The 17650-nt window shown below is 41.0% G+C and overlaps 2 protein-coding genes across 4 annotated transcripts in view; one reads left to right on the top strand and one right to left on the bottom strand.

The window, feature by feature from the left end:
• Positions 1-13792, bottom strand: part of Pigf (phosphatidylinositol glycan anchor biosynthesis class F) — a 119097-nt gene extending 105305 nt beyond the window's left edge. The window contains exon 1 of the mRNA XM_087216425.1: positions 13489-13792. Coding sequence (XP_087072551.1) covers positions 13489-13792 — 304 coding nt within the window. The remainder of the gene's footprint in view (positions 1-13488) is intronic.
• Socs5 (suppressor of cytokine signaling 5) overlaps positions 13058-17650 on the top strand; it is a 67844-nt gene continuing 63251 nt past the window's right edge. Inside the window, exon 1 of one of the 3 annotated variants that reach the window (XM_021253820.2) lies at positions 13058-13239. The gene's annotated coding sequence lies outside the window, so the exon portion shown is untranslated. Of the gene's footprint in view, positions 13240-13723; positions 13885-17650 lie in introns of those variants that run through there. The other 2 variants (XM_004839399.3, XM_004839400.4) reach the window with 2 other exon arrangements.

Here is a 17650-nt window from a genome sequence, read left to right as displayed (position 1 = left end):
CACTGCTGAAAGTGAACTGGAACTGACCCTCTGATACAGGGGCTTACTCCTCTCAGGTTGCCATTAATTTAAGCATAGATCAAGGGAGTGCTTGGGGGAAGAGGAGGAGAACTCTGCCTTGGTGGTCAGACCATGGGAATGCTGCTATGGAACACTGCTCTTATCAAGTACAGAGGAATCTGGGAATGACCTGGGAGAACTGTCAATTTCAAACCATGAAACAACATAATTTTAGTGTGAAGATATAGGATCAATTAAAATTCACTGTAATTCAACTTAGCTTAATCAAAAAGGTAACCTGATTGGCCCACATAACTGAATAATTTATATTATCTGGTTCAGGTGAAGCTTGAACCAGGGCTCGAATAGTGTGACCTAGGACATGATTTTTCCCCCTGCATTTTTCAATTCAGCATCTTCATTATTGATTCTAGATATGTCTCTATTAAGCATCTTCAATATTAGTTCCATTCGGCACAAGCACGTGTGTGTGTGTGTGTTGTGTGAGCGTGTGTGTTTCTGAGGATATAGCTACATCCTTAGCTCCCTTAAAAAAATTTTTTTGAGACAGGGTCTCACGAAGTTGCTAAGTGCCCAAGCTGGGCTCAAGCTTGCAATCCTCTTGCCTCAGAGTGCTGGGATTATAGGTGTGTGCCACCATGCCCAGCTAGTTTCATTCTTAAGCAAGCTCTCCCCGTGTGAGCCTAAAATGGATGCAAACTGCTCCAAGAACTGTTTGCATCTAAGCCCAAATCCAGAGATGACCTTTTCTAGTAGGTTTAGAATTAATTACTGTGGCCAGGGGACTAGGACATACAAGACGGTCTAGACCTCAGTCACATGCTTCACCTGTAAGGCATGGAGATGGGGGAAGGGGACATCACTGCTGTCCCCAAGCCCATGGACTAGGAGTAAAATATTTACTCTACATAGCCCAGCTATAAAGCACATTTATAAAAGCCTACCTACTCCACCAAGTCTGTAAGCCTGTTTTCTAAAAGCAGCTATGAGAAAATGAAGAATTACTAAAGGAAATGAGGAGGAATGCTAATAGAAGAAGGTCAAAAGGTATATGACCTTGGGCCAAGGGTAGCACTAGGAGCTGTAGGGGTCAAAGTTCATTTTACACGTTCTCAAACTCCAAACTCATCATCTCTGTCTGAAATTTCATTCCAGAGAGGGTTCTGTATGATGAATTTTAAAAATCCAGGTATTCTCTAGAGCCTACAATTCATTAACTGAGGCAGAATCAAGCAATTTTATCCTTTATTGTGCTTTAACTATCATCCCAAGTATTGTCAGTTGCAGAAGAGGCAGATTAAATGTAAAAAAAAAATTCCTTATTGGAAAAAAATACAAAGATACAATTTCCAGGCCAAGAATGAGGAACTACTCTTAATGGAATGTGAAAGTTAATCCTTGGAAAGCTGAGGTTCTTATTTGGAAACTCAGTCACATTGCCTTAGAACATTCCAAGGGAAGGTTTTGTAAAAGTTGGGGAGACTTCTGGGAATTTATGCTAAGGATATTCTTGCTTACATACATGCCAGGTTATTCATTACAGGACTGTTTATAATAAATAGCAAAGACTGGAAACAACTCAAGTGTCTATAAAAGGGGGAATGGTTAAATAAACTATGGCATATCCTGCTTTGTAATGCTGTGCAGCTGTTTAAAAGAATGAGGAAGCTCTGTCTGTGCTGATATGAACAATCTTCAAGATTCATTTCTAAAAGGAAAAGCAAGAAATAGATCGGGGATACAATATGCTACCTCTTCTGTAAGAAATGGGAAAGAAATAATGTACAAGAATTGCTTGTATTTGCTTGAAGAAACAGGAAGGATACACAAAGAAACCAATGTAATTAGTTATTTCTACCGATGAGAGTGGGTAAGAGCTGAGTATGAGGGGTAGAGTGGGAGAGTGGGAAAGAGACTTTTTACTCTGTACCTTTGTATTTTGTTTGACTTGTGAGATACATATATATTTTTGAGAGAAGTTATTCCAATCTCATATGGTAATTCCACAAACCTTATAGTTGTGATTAATAATAGAGACCTGAATCAATGCTCAACTAAAGGCATACTGTTGGTGGGTTCAAGTAGGCAGGTCCAAGAGAAGTCCACACCACACAGATTCCCATTTTCCTTAGCTAAGTACCCTGCCTCTGTCCAATCTCTTTAGTGTCCTGGCTAAAATTTTTTATATCTCTTTCTTCTTCTCTAAAAAAAATAAGTCAGAGATCACAGAAGATACTGCTGACAATGATTATGCTTTATTGACTCATAAAGAGTTAAATTAGAGCATTGCCTAGAATGTGCATTGCTGTGCATATTCATACACGCCAAAAAAGTTTACTCGTCATGTTTTCAAGAAGTGGGACTCCCGGTTCACACTGGGTTAGGGTTTTCTTCTTGATGCTCTCAGGGAATCAAGGGCATAGTTTTGTCATTGTGCTTGAAACATTCCACAGAACTTACTGGGGAATGTGGCAATCTTTCCCACTAGTGTGTGAGTTTTTTGAGGAACAAGGACTGGCTTTTATTCATTGAGTTTTGTATTCTTAGAGCCTAGCCCAGTATCTGCTTATGGAACTGGTACTCTATGAGCTGAACTTTCAGCCACCTAATTGTTCATCTTTAGTGGCTTTCCCTTGCTTACCTCATGAGATCCATGAGTAAGACTATTCATAGCTTCTCGGCCTTTTGGCTAAGATCAAGTGGAGTAAGACTATTCAGTGCTACATGGGAAACATACCTTGAAATCTACTCTGTTTTGCCATGTTCAGTGCTACCACCCTACCCAGACCACCAGCACCTGCAGCCTCAACCCCAGCAACTGGTCTGCCTTCTGATCTCCCTCCTACTACCCCTAGAATGCATTCTCCATCTCTAGTTAGGTGATCGTTTAAAAAACAAATAAAATCATATGATGAAAAGCCTTCAAAATCTTCCTATTACAGTTAGAATAAAATGTAAACTATTTACCCTGACCTTCAAAGCCCTACATGATCTTGCCCCCATCTGCTTTTTTGATTTCAAGCCTTACCATGAGCCCTGGCTTCCTCCACACCATGCTGGCCTTCTTTCAGTTCCTGTTCCTATCACAAGGCCTTTGATCTCTCTGTCTGAAACACTCTTCAACTTGAATTTTGTGTTTCAGTGCCTTCTTATCATCAATGCTTAAATGCTGCTTCCAGAGAGGCTTACATCATTGTTTTATGCTATTCAGAGTAACTTTTAACTAAATAGATTAGAATCCCTGTTGGTTTGTGTTTACTACCTCCACTATAATTAAGTTTTATAAAGTCTCTTATACATCTTTGTATACACAAGTACTTAGAATAGGGCTGGGCCTATAATAGTCCTAAAAAAGATAGCATCGCTCCCAGTGCAAAAGTGGTGAGCCAATCCCAGCATCCAGGAGGAGGCTCCCAGGCCACTATCCCACCGCTCCCAGCACAGAGGTGGTGAGTTGCTCCCAGTGCCCAGGAGAAGGCTCCCCAGCCCCCATAGCACCGCTCCCAGGGCAGAGGAGGTGAGCCTATCCCAGTACCCAGGACGAGGCTCCCAGGCTGCCATAGCACCTCTCCCAGCAGAGAGGAGGTGAGCTGCGTGGGCGCCAGCAGCACCACCCCCCTCCCCATGTCAAAATGAGAAGACACATAAACAAGCCTCAAAACCAGACCTCCAGATCACCTACAGCAACCCCAAAGGGAAACAAGATGGAACACTCTGATACTCAATACTCAATCACCTGGACTCCATGAACTGGCAATGAAAGAGGATCTGGAAAAAATGAAATCAGAAATAATTTCTCACATAACAGCAGAGATTGTGCACATAGTGCAAGACATGATTAATAAATCTAGAGCAGACACAGATGAAAAAATAGAGGAGCTGAGGAACATGACAGAATCCCAACATAGGAAATAAATGGAATCCATAAAACAGTTGCAAACAGATTTCCAGGAGATTAAAAACTCCACTGAAAGTCTACGCAGCAGAATGAGCCCATGTGAGGACAGAATTTCAGATATAGAAGATAAGATTGCAATTAGTGACAAGGAAAAGAAAAATTGCTTTAAAATTGTAAGGAACCATGAGAAATCAATCCAGCAGCAGCTAGACGATGCAAAGAAGAATAACATAAGACTGATAAGAGTCAATGAAGAAAGAGGAGAGAGTGCAGATGACATAAAAAACTTTTCACAGAAGTGATGGCAGAAAACTTCCCAAGGAGGGGAAAAGAACTTGACATACAGATAAGTGAGGCATATAGGACTCCAACTAGCCTTGATCAAAAAAAAAATCTACACATAGACATATAATTGTTAAGATTCCAGAAACCCAACAGAAGAACAAAGTTCTACAAGCAGTTAGAGAAAAGAAACAAATCACATACAAAGGAAAGTCCATCAGAATCACAGCAGACTTCTCAACGCAAACCCTCAAGGCAAGAAGAGCTTGGAGCAACCTATTCCAAGCCCTAAAGGAAAACATCCTCCAACACAGATTGATGTATCCTGCAAAATTATCTTTCAAAATTGATGAAAAAATAAGATACTTTCATTTCAAAGAGCACCTTAGGAACTTCATGAATACCAAACCGGCACTCCAAAAAATTTTAGACAATATCCTAGGAAAAGACAATGAGGATCACAACCCCAGGAAGGCCAGCAGAATGAATCTGTTGGGGGTGACCAGAAATTAAACACAAAGGGGGAGAATCCAACAAAAAGAAAAAGTCATGGCAATGATAAGTTAATATGTATCAATTATAACCATCAATGTTAATAGTCTCAATTCACCATTCAAAAGAAATAGACTGGCAGGTCAAGAAGCAAGATCTAACAATATGCTGTGTACAAGAAACACACTTAATTCAAAAAGAAACTCATAGACTGAAAGTTAAAGGGTGAAAAACAATACACCACGTGACAGGAACCTGAAAAAAAAGCAGGAGTAGCTATCCTCTTTGCAGATCAAGTGGATTTCAAACCAAAATCTAAAGCACTTCTGGTCCCAAGAATTTCAGATAAGGGATAGTCAACTTGCATGTTCAAATCTATTGTGAACACGTGATTTCATTCCTCTTAAGTAAAAACTTAAGAATAGAACTGTTGGTTCTTAACAGTAATACAAGTAATTTCTATATTGTTTTCCAAAATGGTTTTATCATTTTACATTCACATTAGCAGTATTTGAAAGTTCTAACTGGTTCACACCTAAGCTAATATCTGTTCTTTTAAAACTTTTAACTTCACCTCCCTAATGAGTGTATAATACAATCTTGTTATTGTACTGATTAGTATTTTTCTGATTCTAGTGTTGCACACCTTTCCTTGTACTGTACTGGCTATTTATCATCTTCTTGTGTCTACTTTTTAATTGGGTTGTCTTTTAATGAGCTGTAAGAGTTCTTTATATATTCTGGCCATAGGTTATATGTATTATAAATACGGTCTGTTTAAGGACTACTTTTCATTTTCTTAAAGATGTCATTTAAAGTTCTAAATTTTGATGGAATCTCATTTATCAATTTTTTTCTTTTATACAGCATGTCTTTTGCATCCTAGGAAATTCTTGCCTACCCTAAATTCATGAACATTTTCCCTTATAATTTCTTCTGAAAGTTTTATAGTTTTAGTCTTTCATATGTAGGCTCATAGATACTTTCAAGTTATCTTTATGTATGAAAATAAAGGGTCAAGGTTAATTTTTTACATACAGATAACAGGTGTTCTAGTATCATTTGCTGAAACCACTATCTTTTCCCCTGCTCTTGAGTTGAGTTTATGTTCTATAAAATGTTAACGTTAAATAATCTTTCAAAACTCAGTGGACCATATATGTGTGGTTCTATTTCGAGATTTTCTGTTTTATTCCAATGATCTATACATCTTTCCTTACACCAACACCACCTTGATTACTGTAGCTTTAGAGGAAGTCTTAAAATTAGGTAATAAGGGCTGGAGATTTAGCTCAGTGATTCCACCCCCTGCCTCACAAGCGCAAGGTCCTGAGTTTGATCCCTGGTACCAAAAAAAAAAAAATTAGGTAATAAATGTCTTCCAACACTGTTTTTTCTTTTCTTTTCTAGGCCCTTTGTACTCCTACATAACTTTTAAATTTCAATATCCAATTCTTCATTTATAGCAAGTATACACAGACCTGAATTTTTATATATATACCTTGTGTTTTCTAATCCTGCTAAATTCAAGTACAAGTTCTAGGGGCTCCTAGAGATTTCTTAGTATTTTCTCTGTGGATGATCATTTCATCCACATATAAAGATTTTGCTTCTACCTTGCCAATCCTACCCTAATTGTGTCATTTTATTGCCAGACTATTTTGGTTTAGGCCTATGTTTCAAAGTTTAATGGACAGATGAAGAGTAGGTATATCTGCCCTTGTTCTCCATCTTAGGGAGAAAGCATTGTATCTTTTCCATTCATATGAGGCATTTTTGATGGAAGTATGGAGCACATGTCTTTGATCTGTTGAGAGGGTTCTGTTCTACTTCTAGTCTCCTGATAGCTTTTACCATGAACAGCTGTAGAATTTAGTCCAATACTCTTTCTCCAACTAGTGACAGGATCATATGGCTTTTTCCTTTCCTCTGTTAAAATGATGACTTTTGGGGGTGGATCTTCCAATGCTGAACCAACACTGCCATCCCTATAACAAAACTACTTTCTACATCCTGCCAGATCTGACTTCTAGGAGTTTGTTTTGTTAAACAAATTTTTATCTATATTCATACTTTTTTCTTCTATTGTCTTTATCCAGTTTTAGTATTAGCACAATGTTGATTTGCTAAAATGAGGGGAGAAGTGTTCATTCTTTTTTCTGCTTTAAATGTTTGATATAATTCATCAGTTAAAATGAATATGAGCCTGTTGTCATATGGGTAGGTTTTCAAGCTAGGAATATACTTTCTTTAATAGGTGCTATTCAAATTTTACATTTCCTCCAGAGCCAGTTTCATTAATTTGTCTTCCAAGGTACTTCTTAGAAGTTATCAAATTTATTTCAAAAAGGATTTTTGTAATATGCTTTCTATATCCTTTTAAATTCTGTAAAATCTGTGGTAATGTCCTCTAAATTTTGATATTATAATTTAAAAATGTATAATTGATATTGAGTAATAGGAAGAAAAGGTCTAAAGGAGTAGGGCAAGTGGGAGGGGTAGGGGAAAGGAAAGAAGGGAAAAGAAAAAGATATGAGAAAAGGAAAAAAAATGGAAACAAATTCTTTGCAAATAGAGAAGGGTGGAGGGGGTGAAGGGAGGTCAGGGGAAGGGGAAAAAATAAGAACGAAGATACATCATGTAAAGGTACAAGATCCCAATGATGAATGTAACTGTATTTTATATCTAAAATGTATCAATAAACTTAATGGAAAAAAATAGTCCTAAAAAGTTTCTGTTGAGTAGGTAAGGGACTTGAAAATTAATCATGGATAAAAGATAGATTTTGCTGGGTATGATAGTGTACACCTGTAATCCCAGCACTCGGGAGGATGAGGCAGGAGGATCATTGCAAGTTTGAGGCTTGCCTGGACTACACAGTGAGTTCAAGTCTAGCCTAAACTACATAGCCAAACCCTGTCTCAAACAAACAAAAAAAATTATTTTGTTTTTTCAGAGACCTCGTTATATGACTACTTAATCTTAAAGGCAATAGACAATTATAAAAAGAAATGAGTATGTCATGATTGGCTTTTGAAGAAACACTATAGAAAGTAGGCTAAGATAGAATAACTAGGAGAATATGATTCTACAAAAGATGGTAACTTCCCTCATAAGCAAGCTGTAGAGCAGGAAGGCACTTGCACAATGTTAGGGAGAGGGACAAGAACACAACCGGCTGTTGGTTTTGCATGGAGGTACTCAAAATCCACCAGGATATGCAATTTTGTAATTACAGCAAGTTCCCAACTTACAAACTAATTCTGTCCTGGGAAAAGGTTTGTAAGTCATATTAGTTTGTAAGTCCAACAAAGTGAGTCTTACACACCTTTGACACAAATATACAATGTAAAACATAGAAAAAACAAACACACGCACATAAATACAGTAAGTCCCCAACTGTACTATACTACTATACACTATCTCACTGTACAGAAGCACACAGCAGTACAACTGTGACAATGTCCTGAGGACACGTGAGCTATTTCAAGGTTTATTTGTATCTACGAATGTTCATAATTGAGGTCTGTTTCTATCTGTGAAAGTTCCCAACTTGAATGTTTGTAAGTCAGGGACATACTGTACAGTTATTTTCAAAATTACAATTCTCTGAGTGAAATAACGAGCTCAGAGATGTTCCTCAACTTGCATCGTTGGTAATAACCAATGAAATATTTCTTTTGAACTGAGGTCTCCTGAGTCACCTGTCCTGTTCTCCTTCACCATCCTGTCTACTCAGTGTGACAAATGTACATGCAACATGCTGGGCGAAGTTAAGCCCTAAAGAGAGGAGGACTATTTTTATGGTAAAGGTCTGGAAAGACTTCACCAAGGAAAACTCATTTAAATGAGGCAATGAGAAATGAAGAGTTTTTAGGTGGCAGAAGAGGAGGCACAGAGCAGGCAAAGATAAAAATCCATAGAAGATTCTCCATAAAGGGAGCCCACTAGTGTAGAAGGGGAGGTTAGTGTAACACTCAAAGATGTTCAGGGCCATTTTGCCTGCAGTTGGACAGTCCAGGAAAGCAGGGCAGTAAAACAGACAGATTTGGTTTTCAAAAGAAATTAGAGTGGCAGGTTGGTGGTAAACTGGAGCGTGGAGAAAAGTGTGTGTGTGTGTGTGTGTGTGCGCACGCGTGTGCATGTGCGTGTGTGTTTTAATCAGGCAAGTAAGATAAGTGTCTGGAGGATAGAAGTGTTTGTGTGCATTAGAATCACTGATGTTGTGAAGTGGAAAAGAGGGAAAGAGAAAAGATTTTGTTTAAAGATTCTTCTAAAAACACTTCTAGGGTAAATGTCTTGGTAGATGGTGATTGCCTCGACCAAACCAGAGAGTACAAAAAAACCAGTCTGAGGCGGAAATGAAAGATGGGAGGTGGAAGATTCCTTTCAGTTTAGTGAAAGCATGTGCTATGAGTCCTGCGTGGTTTGTGATGCCCTTCTGTAACACCTGGGCTACATATGAAGCAGAAAGCTAAAACTGTGGCTCTAGACTTTGAAAGTCAGGTCGAGCTAGAGATCTAAATTTTGGCTCTATCTAAATCCAAGTTGATGACTGGAGATAGAGGTCACTGGTACAGCACTTGCCTAGCAAACACGAGGCACAGGATTTAATCCTCAGCAGCAAAGAAACAAACAAAAATTCTAAGTTGAATTAAAATTCCTAGTGTGAAGGGGCACAGGAGACTTTCTGAGGGGTGCTATTACGGTGTTTCCATTTGGAGAGTTCTGCATGCAAAGACTTATTCCCTGCCCAAAACACCTGCTTCTGCCTTTGGCCCACACCACCCAACCCAGGACCACATGGGTCAACATCCCCATTTGGAGCAGCTGAGGCAATAAATGTACTTGGAGAGTATAACATGACTCATCTCTGAAAAAGAAATCTTTCCTTATTGATTGATTTTAGGCTTATGGCCAATTTGGTCTCCTCATTTGGCACCATTCCTTCAGCATCAGTTCTCAATTGTCCTTTCAGTGCTCAGCTTAAAATCTACTTTATAAAGAAAAATCCATTTCTAATTTGACAGAAAGAGGTGAAATCCAATACTTATATTCAGCTACAGTATGGAACAATCCACTATGAGGATACATTCACCAAATTTAGGTATTTATATTAGAATCTCAGATCTATCATTTATGAAGTCTTTGTGACCTTGAAGAAAATGGGGATAATAAAACCTGTCTTACAGTGGTGAGGAGTACAAGTGAAAATCCTAAGGATGGCACTGAGTAGGTGCTCAGTAAATGGCAGACTTTCTCAAACCTAACTATGCTTTCTGAATGATTTGGTCTATATAAGTTTCTTGAAGGTAAGAGCAGTCTTTCTTGGGTTGTGTACTCTCACCTTCACTAACTCAGTGCCATATATCCTCAGGAGATGTTGAAGAATTATATTTAGGAAATGAGAAGGTCAAGGATAAAGTTGAAAAAGACTTATGCAATAAATATGTAGATGAGAAGAGACTGTTCTAGGGAGATGAACAAAAAAAGGAATTTGATTCAGAGGTGGTGGCAAAGGTCTTTCTTTACATTTCCTCTTTCCATTCATTTAAAAATTTTATCTTGCCAAAAAGAGGGGGCAGAAGGTCTCATCCTGATGATGTGGAGCTCCAAAAGAATCTGCCAATACGCATGGTATTGATTCATGCCAGCTGGGACAGGAGCCTGGCTTCTCAGTGTTTTACTATTATGGTTTCCTAGGCTGGGCAGTTGGATGCCTAAAAATGATAAAAACCATAATAATACTTCATAATTAAGTACAGCCCTTTGCCAGAACTTGGATTTAATTACAATGACTATGATGGAACTGGCAACATCCTGTTCCCTGTTGGGGTGCAATACCCAAGGGCCTGGAAATACAAAGTGAAGTGGCAATTGCAACTTTCTCCTGCAGGACCTATCCTGGTAGTTGACCCAGAGTTCCCTGAGCTTGAAGCTCATTATCTGAAACAAAGAGTACTTTTAAATTGCCCACATGTACTTGGCCCTGTAAAGTAAAGTAGTATTTATGAAGCCACAGATGGTGCAAAGGATCCTGGAATGACAGGCCTGGAAGCCAGGTACCAACACAGGCAATGTCACTCACAACCCTCTCCCCTGCCTCCAAGTATCACTGCCACTACAATCAGACTGATGAATGCACTGGCTTTCCCATGCTGATTTGGTCTGGACATGCTTTTATGGTAGCCTGATTTAAGTATCAAGGGACTCACCAATTCATTTAACACTCACTCATCTGTGAACACCTATTCTGCGCCAAGGCGGCACTGAAGGGCCACAGAGATGTGTAAGATATGATCCCTGACCTCAAATAGTTTATTATCTAGTTGAAGGATTTGTAGCTGCAATATAAAAGTATAAAAAGAAAGGAAAGTCCTAGCAGATGAAAGGGAATCAAAGAACTCCAGGTGAAAGGTTCAGAGCAATTTCTTTTGAAAAGGAGGCTCAAAAGATGGGGCAGGGAAACTGTGGTGAAGAGCTGGGCACCAACTTTGGAGATTCTGAGGGGTCTCCCTGTTTATTGTCTTCATTAACACTTATCACCCCTTACTTGTCTTGTTTTGTTAATTTATTCATAGACCATTTTGTCTCTCCTCCTTCAGCAACTTTGTCATTTTGTTCACCACTATATTCCAAGTATATCAAACAATACCCAGCAAACACTAAAGTATTTAGTAAATATTGGCCTAATGAATAAATGACAGAAGTGAGGTGGTGGCAGTGGACAGGAAAGGACATTTAATAAATATAATCACAATAAAGTGAGAAGGGATCAGGTGTTAGTTGTCTGTCACTGTAACAAATACTTGTGATAACCATCTTATCAAGAGAAAAGGTTTTAGTTTACAATTTTGGAGTTTCCAGTTCATGATATGGTGGACTTTTAGGTCTTTAGTGGGGGTAGGGGACATCATGTTGAGAGCTCAAGGTGGAGTAAACCTGCTCTTATCAGGCCAAAGAGAAAACGGTACAGAGACTAGGTCCCTTAATCCACTTTGAGGGCACACCCTCAATAACCTAAAATCTACCACTACGTCTCACCTTTTAAAGGTTCCACTACCTCTCAATATTGCCAAGCTGCACCCAAATTTTTAACACATGGGCCCCTGGGGAACATTCCAGATCCAAACTATAGCAGATAAGGAGATGTTGGATCAGTGAGGAAGTAGATGGACAATTATTACCAGTTTCACCCTTGGATAAGTGAGTAGACGGTAATATTTTCAAAAAAAGGAAATATAGAGAAGGAATAGATTATGCGGACTTTCGAGGGTAGGGGGATTTCACTTTGGACATACCATGTTGATAGGCAAGCCAGCTGTCCAAAAGGCATTTATATATGCAGATCTGGATCTCATTAAGTGTGCATTCAGCTGTTGGGACATCAGAATGGTTAGATCATCCAGTGTGCACCAGAGGATTATGTGTCTTCTGAGGAGAGGTCTGAGGATCTGATCCTGAGGCTCTTTCAAGGCGTCAACGGAGAGCAGACTAAGAAAAATTAACTGAAGAGAAAGACAATCTGAGGGTGTATGGTGTCAGCAAAAGTGGAGCAAGGGGGAGAAGAAAAATCTTCAAGAATGTAGGTCACAGAATTCACTCCAAGAGAACATGTAAGATAAAGACTACAAAGTGACCTTTGAACTCGGTCATATGGATGTCACTGATATCCTTAGAAGGAGCCCTTTCAACGGACTAGTAGGGAGAATAGATTGTAAAAGAATTTGTTAGTTTACGCGTTAGAATGTGATTAAGATATGGCCGATGAATTTGTGAGACAACCACGTTTCTAAAAGGCCAGATGGAAAGTCCCGCAGGTGTTACGATCCCTCAACCTCGCTTCTCTTCCTCTATCCTTTCAGCCATTTCTAGGGCGGGGGCCATTCCACGTAAAGTGCAGGCAACACGAAGGACACAGAACACCCTTCCCTCTGATTTGTGAGTCATCTTTGAGACAGCTGGAAGCGGGGGCGGCAAGACTTGAATTAAACGAAGTGCCCGGTTTCCGTGGATCTTGGAATTTAGTGACGGGGTAGCTCCATGCTGCAGGCAGCTAGGGAGACTCATTCACAGTTTCCTACCCAGCACTCACGGCTTCCATTCAGCATTTTCCTCGTTCTCCTCAGAGTTGAAAGAGGGGACAAAGCGTTCGGGAACCTACCTCAAGCGGACCTTCCAACCCTAAGCCCACTGCTAGCCCTCAGCCGCAGCCACGTGACCGTTCTCAGCCCCAGTGACTCGCCACCACCGCCCCCGCCCCTCGGGCTGCAGCTCGCTTTGCCCCGCCCCTCAAGCCCACGTGACCGACTCTCTGCCACCTGACTGGCTCCTCCCTTTCCCCAAGCCGGACCCGGCCACAGTCGCAGCTGCCCGACTCCAAAATGGCAGCCACGCACAGCGCGCACCCGAGTGGCCGGACCTCGCTGACTTCCAGGCCGGCCTCCTCTCGCTCCGTGCCTTCCCGTTTCGGCCTTCAGCTACACGCCTCTGGATTGGTCGCTGGGAATCCCGCCCCTCCAAAGTCCCGCCTGCTATTGGTCACGGTAGGCTGCCTTCAAAGAGGCGTACCCCTCCCCGCCTCCGCCCCCTCCCCAGGAGGTATTTTTCATTCCGGTGGGGGTAGGGGTGGGGGTGGGGATGGGAGGGAGGAGGGGAAAGGGTAAAGGGGGGGAGGCAGCGGAGGACCGGAGGTGGGGACCTGGCGGACTCATCCGGCGGAGCTGAGGTCCCCGGGCTCTGTCTGGAGGAAGGGAGGACAGGCTGGCTGGGCGGTCGGAGGGGACGGGACGCACCGGTGGACAGGCTCGCTTGCCCTCTCGGTGGCTGCGCCGTGGGGGCCCGTCCTGCCTGGCCGCAGGTGCCCTGGATGAGGCCGCCCGTGCGCCGCGGCCGGAGAGTACCCCCTCCGTCGCCGGCTCGGCCACCGGCGCCGTTAGCGGCCGCCTCTTCTTGCCCGGTGCCCGCGCCCGGCGCAGTCCGCCTCCGGCCGGCGCTCCCGCGCCCCGCGCAGGCAGCTCCGGCCTCGGGCCGGGATGGGCCGGCCGGGAAGAGGACGGGGACCCCCGGCCCCGAGCCCCTGCACACCGCGCCGCTCATAGTGGGAGCTGGTGCGTAGTAGGCTCCGCGGCGTTTCCGGAGAATTGCTTTTCTGGCCGGAGGAAGAGAATTGCTTTTCTGGTCAGAGGAAGGTAGGGCACCTAAGGGGAAGGGGTCGCCCCGGGCTAGTGGGAGGGCATTCGTGATCCGGGTGGGGGAGTGGTGACAGGGCGCGGGGTGCAAGCAAGGAGGCACCGGCCAAGTCACTTGGGGCCCAGAGGCTTGGATGTGAGGGTTCCTCAAGGTCGACGAGAAAAGGTCCAGTGGGAGATGAGGGAGGGCGACCGGGAGCGTGCCTGGCGATGACTGGGGTACCTCGGGGGATTTAACCTGAGGAGAGGATGTGGGAGCGGGCACAGGGAAGACCCTGCTGCAACTCCTTGTTCTCCTAAGATTCTTTGGTGCTGGGGTTTGGGCATCCGAGTAGCTGAAGCGGAGAGACTTTGTGTAGAGGGAGTTGCATTTAAAGGATGCTAAGGAACAGTACATCCCGGTTTGGTCCTGAACTTTGAAAGGCTTGAGGAATCAGAGTCGCGAAGAGGTTTTGAGATTTTCTTTTGGCATTCCAACCGAAAGGTGGTTCGCTGCTGGACATTGTCAGTGATCTTATATTTAAAATTGTATGTATATGTTTGATTGTATTCTGTCACTTACTAGTTGTGCTGGGAGTTTTTATAACTATACCTTGGAATTCTTGTAGGGCCCTCTCCATCTGTACTGGTGGTTTACTTCCCAACTTAACGTTTAGGATGGACTGTACAATTATAATTTACTTTTATTCTAGAAGATTAATAAATCTATGCTTTCTTTGATTTTTTTTTAAACAAGGTCATGCAAAATTGAACTATATGTCTTATGGTTTTAAAATATTTTAACTTTAAGCATCGAACCAGGAAGGAGATGTTAGTAGGTTAGTATCTCTAGAAAGTAATACTAAAAAATCAGCTTGAGTTTCTAGCGGTTGGAAATCTTATGTCACATGCATAATTTAATTTAAATCTTACATTTACATAACTCTTTTGAGAATGAGTTAGGAACAGAGACAAGACACACCAGGATTAGCTGCCGACAGTGGCTGTCCACAGAATCCACTTCGGTGGCAGTCCATGAAGGGTTTTCGTTTCCCTGAAGAGTATGCTAAGAATTGCACAGTTAGATCTTTAATCTTTTAAATATTTTCTTGATCTTGTATATGTTATTCCTTACATTTGCTGAGTACTGTACAGTTTATGAAATGAAAGCTTGTTTGATTAGGGAGTACTTAAAATTTTAAAAAATTCCTAGTTCATATTTTGCCCATTAATTCATTGACCAAAGAAAACGTTTCTGAGAAAAAGTGCTAATGTTTTCAGTTGGCCTTTTAGTCCTTGAGTAACTAATGGATAATTACATTTTTTCCTCCTTATTGTCCTTGAGTTTTACTATTTGTCCTTACAAAGAATGTACTGGAATACAAAACAGTAGCCTAAGATACTGGAAACCTAACACTTTTTAATATTGTAATGGCTTCCCCAGTCCTCACCTTGAGAATCATATATGACAAACCAGATGTGAGGAAGGCTTTCACTTCTCACCTTGTTTGGATTGTACTCTTTTCTCTTGTTGTAGAACTAAAGTAAAATAAAGCTTACTGGCTGTGAAGTAATGGTATTAAACAGAACAAGAATGGGAAGCTTGGAAAAAAGATACATGTGCATGAGTCACATTTCTTTCAGAGCCCGAAGATTCAGCCATGGAGATTATTATTTTGCAAATCAGGAAACCAAGGGCCAGAGTTCTGTAGTTGAAGGGACTAAATTGCTGTTTAGTACTGGAGCCAGGATTGGTGAGCAGATACAGAGTTTTTCCTTTTTATCACATTCACATTGCTTATTTCTAAAGTATGCATGCTAGTGCCTACTGTAAATGGTTTTTGGATTAGTTGTGATATTGTTCCCTTCCAAGAATGGAGAAGTTTGAGTACTCTTATACATGAAATGATATAAAACTGTATGAGCCTTTATATAAAAGTTGAAAACAGTATGCTGCATTATAAGTGGAAATGTTGATAGCTTTCTCATTGGAGAAAAAATGTCATGTAGATTAAGATATTAGATAAGTGTTAGGGTAGCATTTTATAATTTTTATACTAAAATTATTTGCTTTAAAGATTTTCATAACTCAAAGGGCTTACACTTTAAATAGTGAATTATATGAAAATTATTTTAAGTGTGGGCGTTTTGTTATGTTAAAATGGGTTTTAGTACCTTTTGAAGAGAGGAGTAGTAGACTTACATGGTAGTTATGAAAACATAATCTCTGTTCTAATTGTATTAGAGAAAAACAAGATTTGTATTTCAGCCACTTACCATGAATCTCAGGCAAGTGTTTTAACCACTGTGTATCTAGGCTTCTTCATCTGTAGTGTGGTTATTGAAAGCATCTGTCTCCTAGTATAGTGGTGAAGATTAACTGTGCCTAGCAAATAGTAAGAGCACAACAAATACTAGAAATTATTTCCTGTGGTTCATTAGATTTAAGTAGGCTCTTGATGCTCATTTGTTTCCTTACTGTTAAGACTGTCACTTTCAGGCTACAAAAGATGTTACCTGATAAACTGCATGGTGATGCGCACCTGTAATCCCAGCACTCTGGGAGGCTAAGGCAGGAGTAGGGAAAGTTTGAGACCTGCCTGGATAACTTAGCAAGACCCTATCTCAAAATAAAAAGTAGAACAGGGCTGGGATGAAGATCAATACAGAGCCCAGAGCTCAAACCCCAGTACTCCTATCCCCAAATTCCTTGACAAATTCATCCTCAAATAATTGTCTGCCTTTAGGGGCACTTAGCAAAAATGATGCTCTCATGTTTTGTTCTCTGTCCCCTGCTTACCTTGAACCTTAATTAGGTCTGTAGATCAAGTTAGACATAATATTTCCATTTTTTCTGAGTGTTGTGGGAAATTAAAATGTGCCATCCTAAAGTGTGCCTCTTTGGCATATTTCCAGATGGCTGTTCAGAGAGTGGTGGAAGACACGGGAATAGCTCTGAAAAGCTGTCCTTTTGTGGAGAAGAGTTCGGTCTGCTGATAAAAATCTGCATTAGTGAAATAAATAGCTATGCAAACATGCATTCTCTGAGGCCACTTTATTTGCGTTGTCTGGATCTAAGAAAGATCACAGATAACCCCTTTCTTTCTGTAGATTGCCACAGGATGTCATATATTTTTCTGAGGCTTTTACCTGAGAGAATTTATCTGCAATGAGTGCATTTCCTCCCCCACACCCTCCCCCTAACCCCCTCTGTCAGATTTCTAAGTCCCTATCTTTTCTGTAGCTCAGAGTGATATTTAATCTCCCCACACCCTCTTTCTGCAGTGCTGGACACGGATCCCAGGGCCTTGTGCATGCTACATGAGCGCTCTACTACTGTGCTACACCACCAGCCCTGTCCCTTTTTTGAATCTATTTTGCATGGTACCTGTGTGCGTCTACATAATAAATTTGTATGACTTTTTTTTTGCTAATCTATTGTCAGTTCATTTTATAGAGTGAAATATCAAACTTTGAGAAAGGGGGAATTTCCTTCCCCTTTGGATCCCACTGGGGGCTGTGTCGAAATTTTATTCTAGAATGAAAATGCTAGTTATTGATTTGCAGATATTCTAGTTAAAATTCATTGAGTTTTAGAGGCCTACTAGTTAAGCTTAGGTAAGGAAATCAGGAATTTATAAGGCCTGTTATTGACTGCAACTGATTTCTGCCAGTGGAACCATGAGAAAATCCTTGAATCTTGTTTTCTATCAAATGACTGTTTTAGTGACTATACATTAAATTGTTAGGTTTTAGTGGTTAAATTTGTGCAACTCCAATTTTATAG

The sequence above is a fragment of the Heterocephalus glaber genome, unplaced genomic scaffold (assembly GCF_053883595.1).
Source record: "Heterocephalus glaber isolate CG9 unplaced genomic scaffold, H.glaber_assembly_v1.0 deba00001457, whole genome shotgun sequence".
NCBI lineage: Eukaryota > Metazoa > Chordata > Mammalia > Rodentia > Bathyergidae > Heterocephalus > Heterocephalus glaber.
Note: the sequence above shows the minus strand (reverse complement) of the source record. Positions and strands in the feature narration are given on the sequence as shown.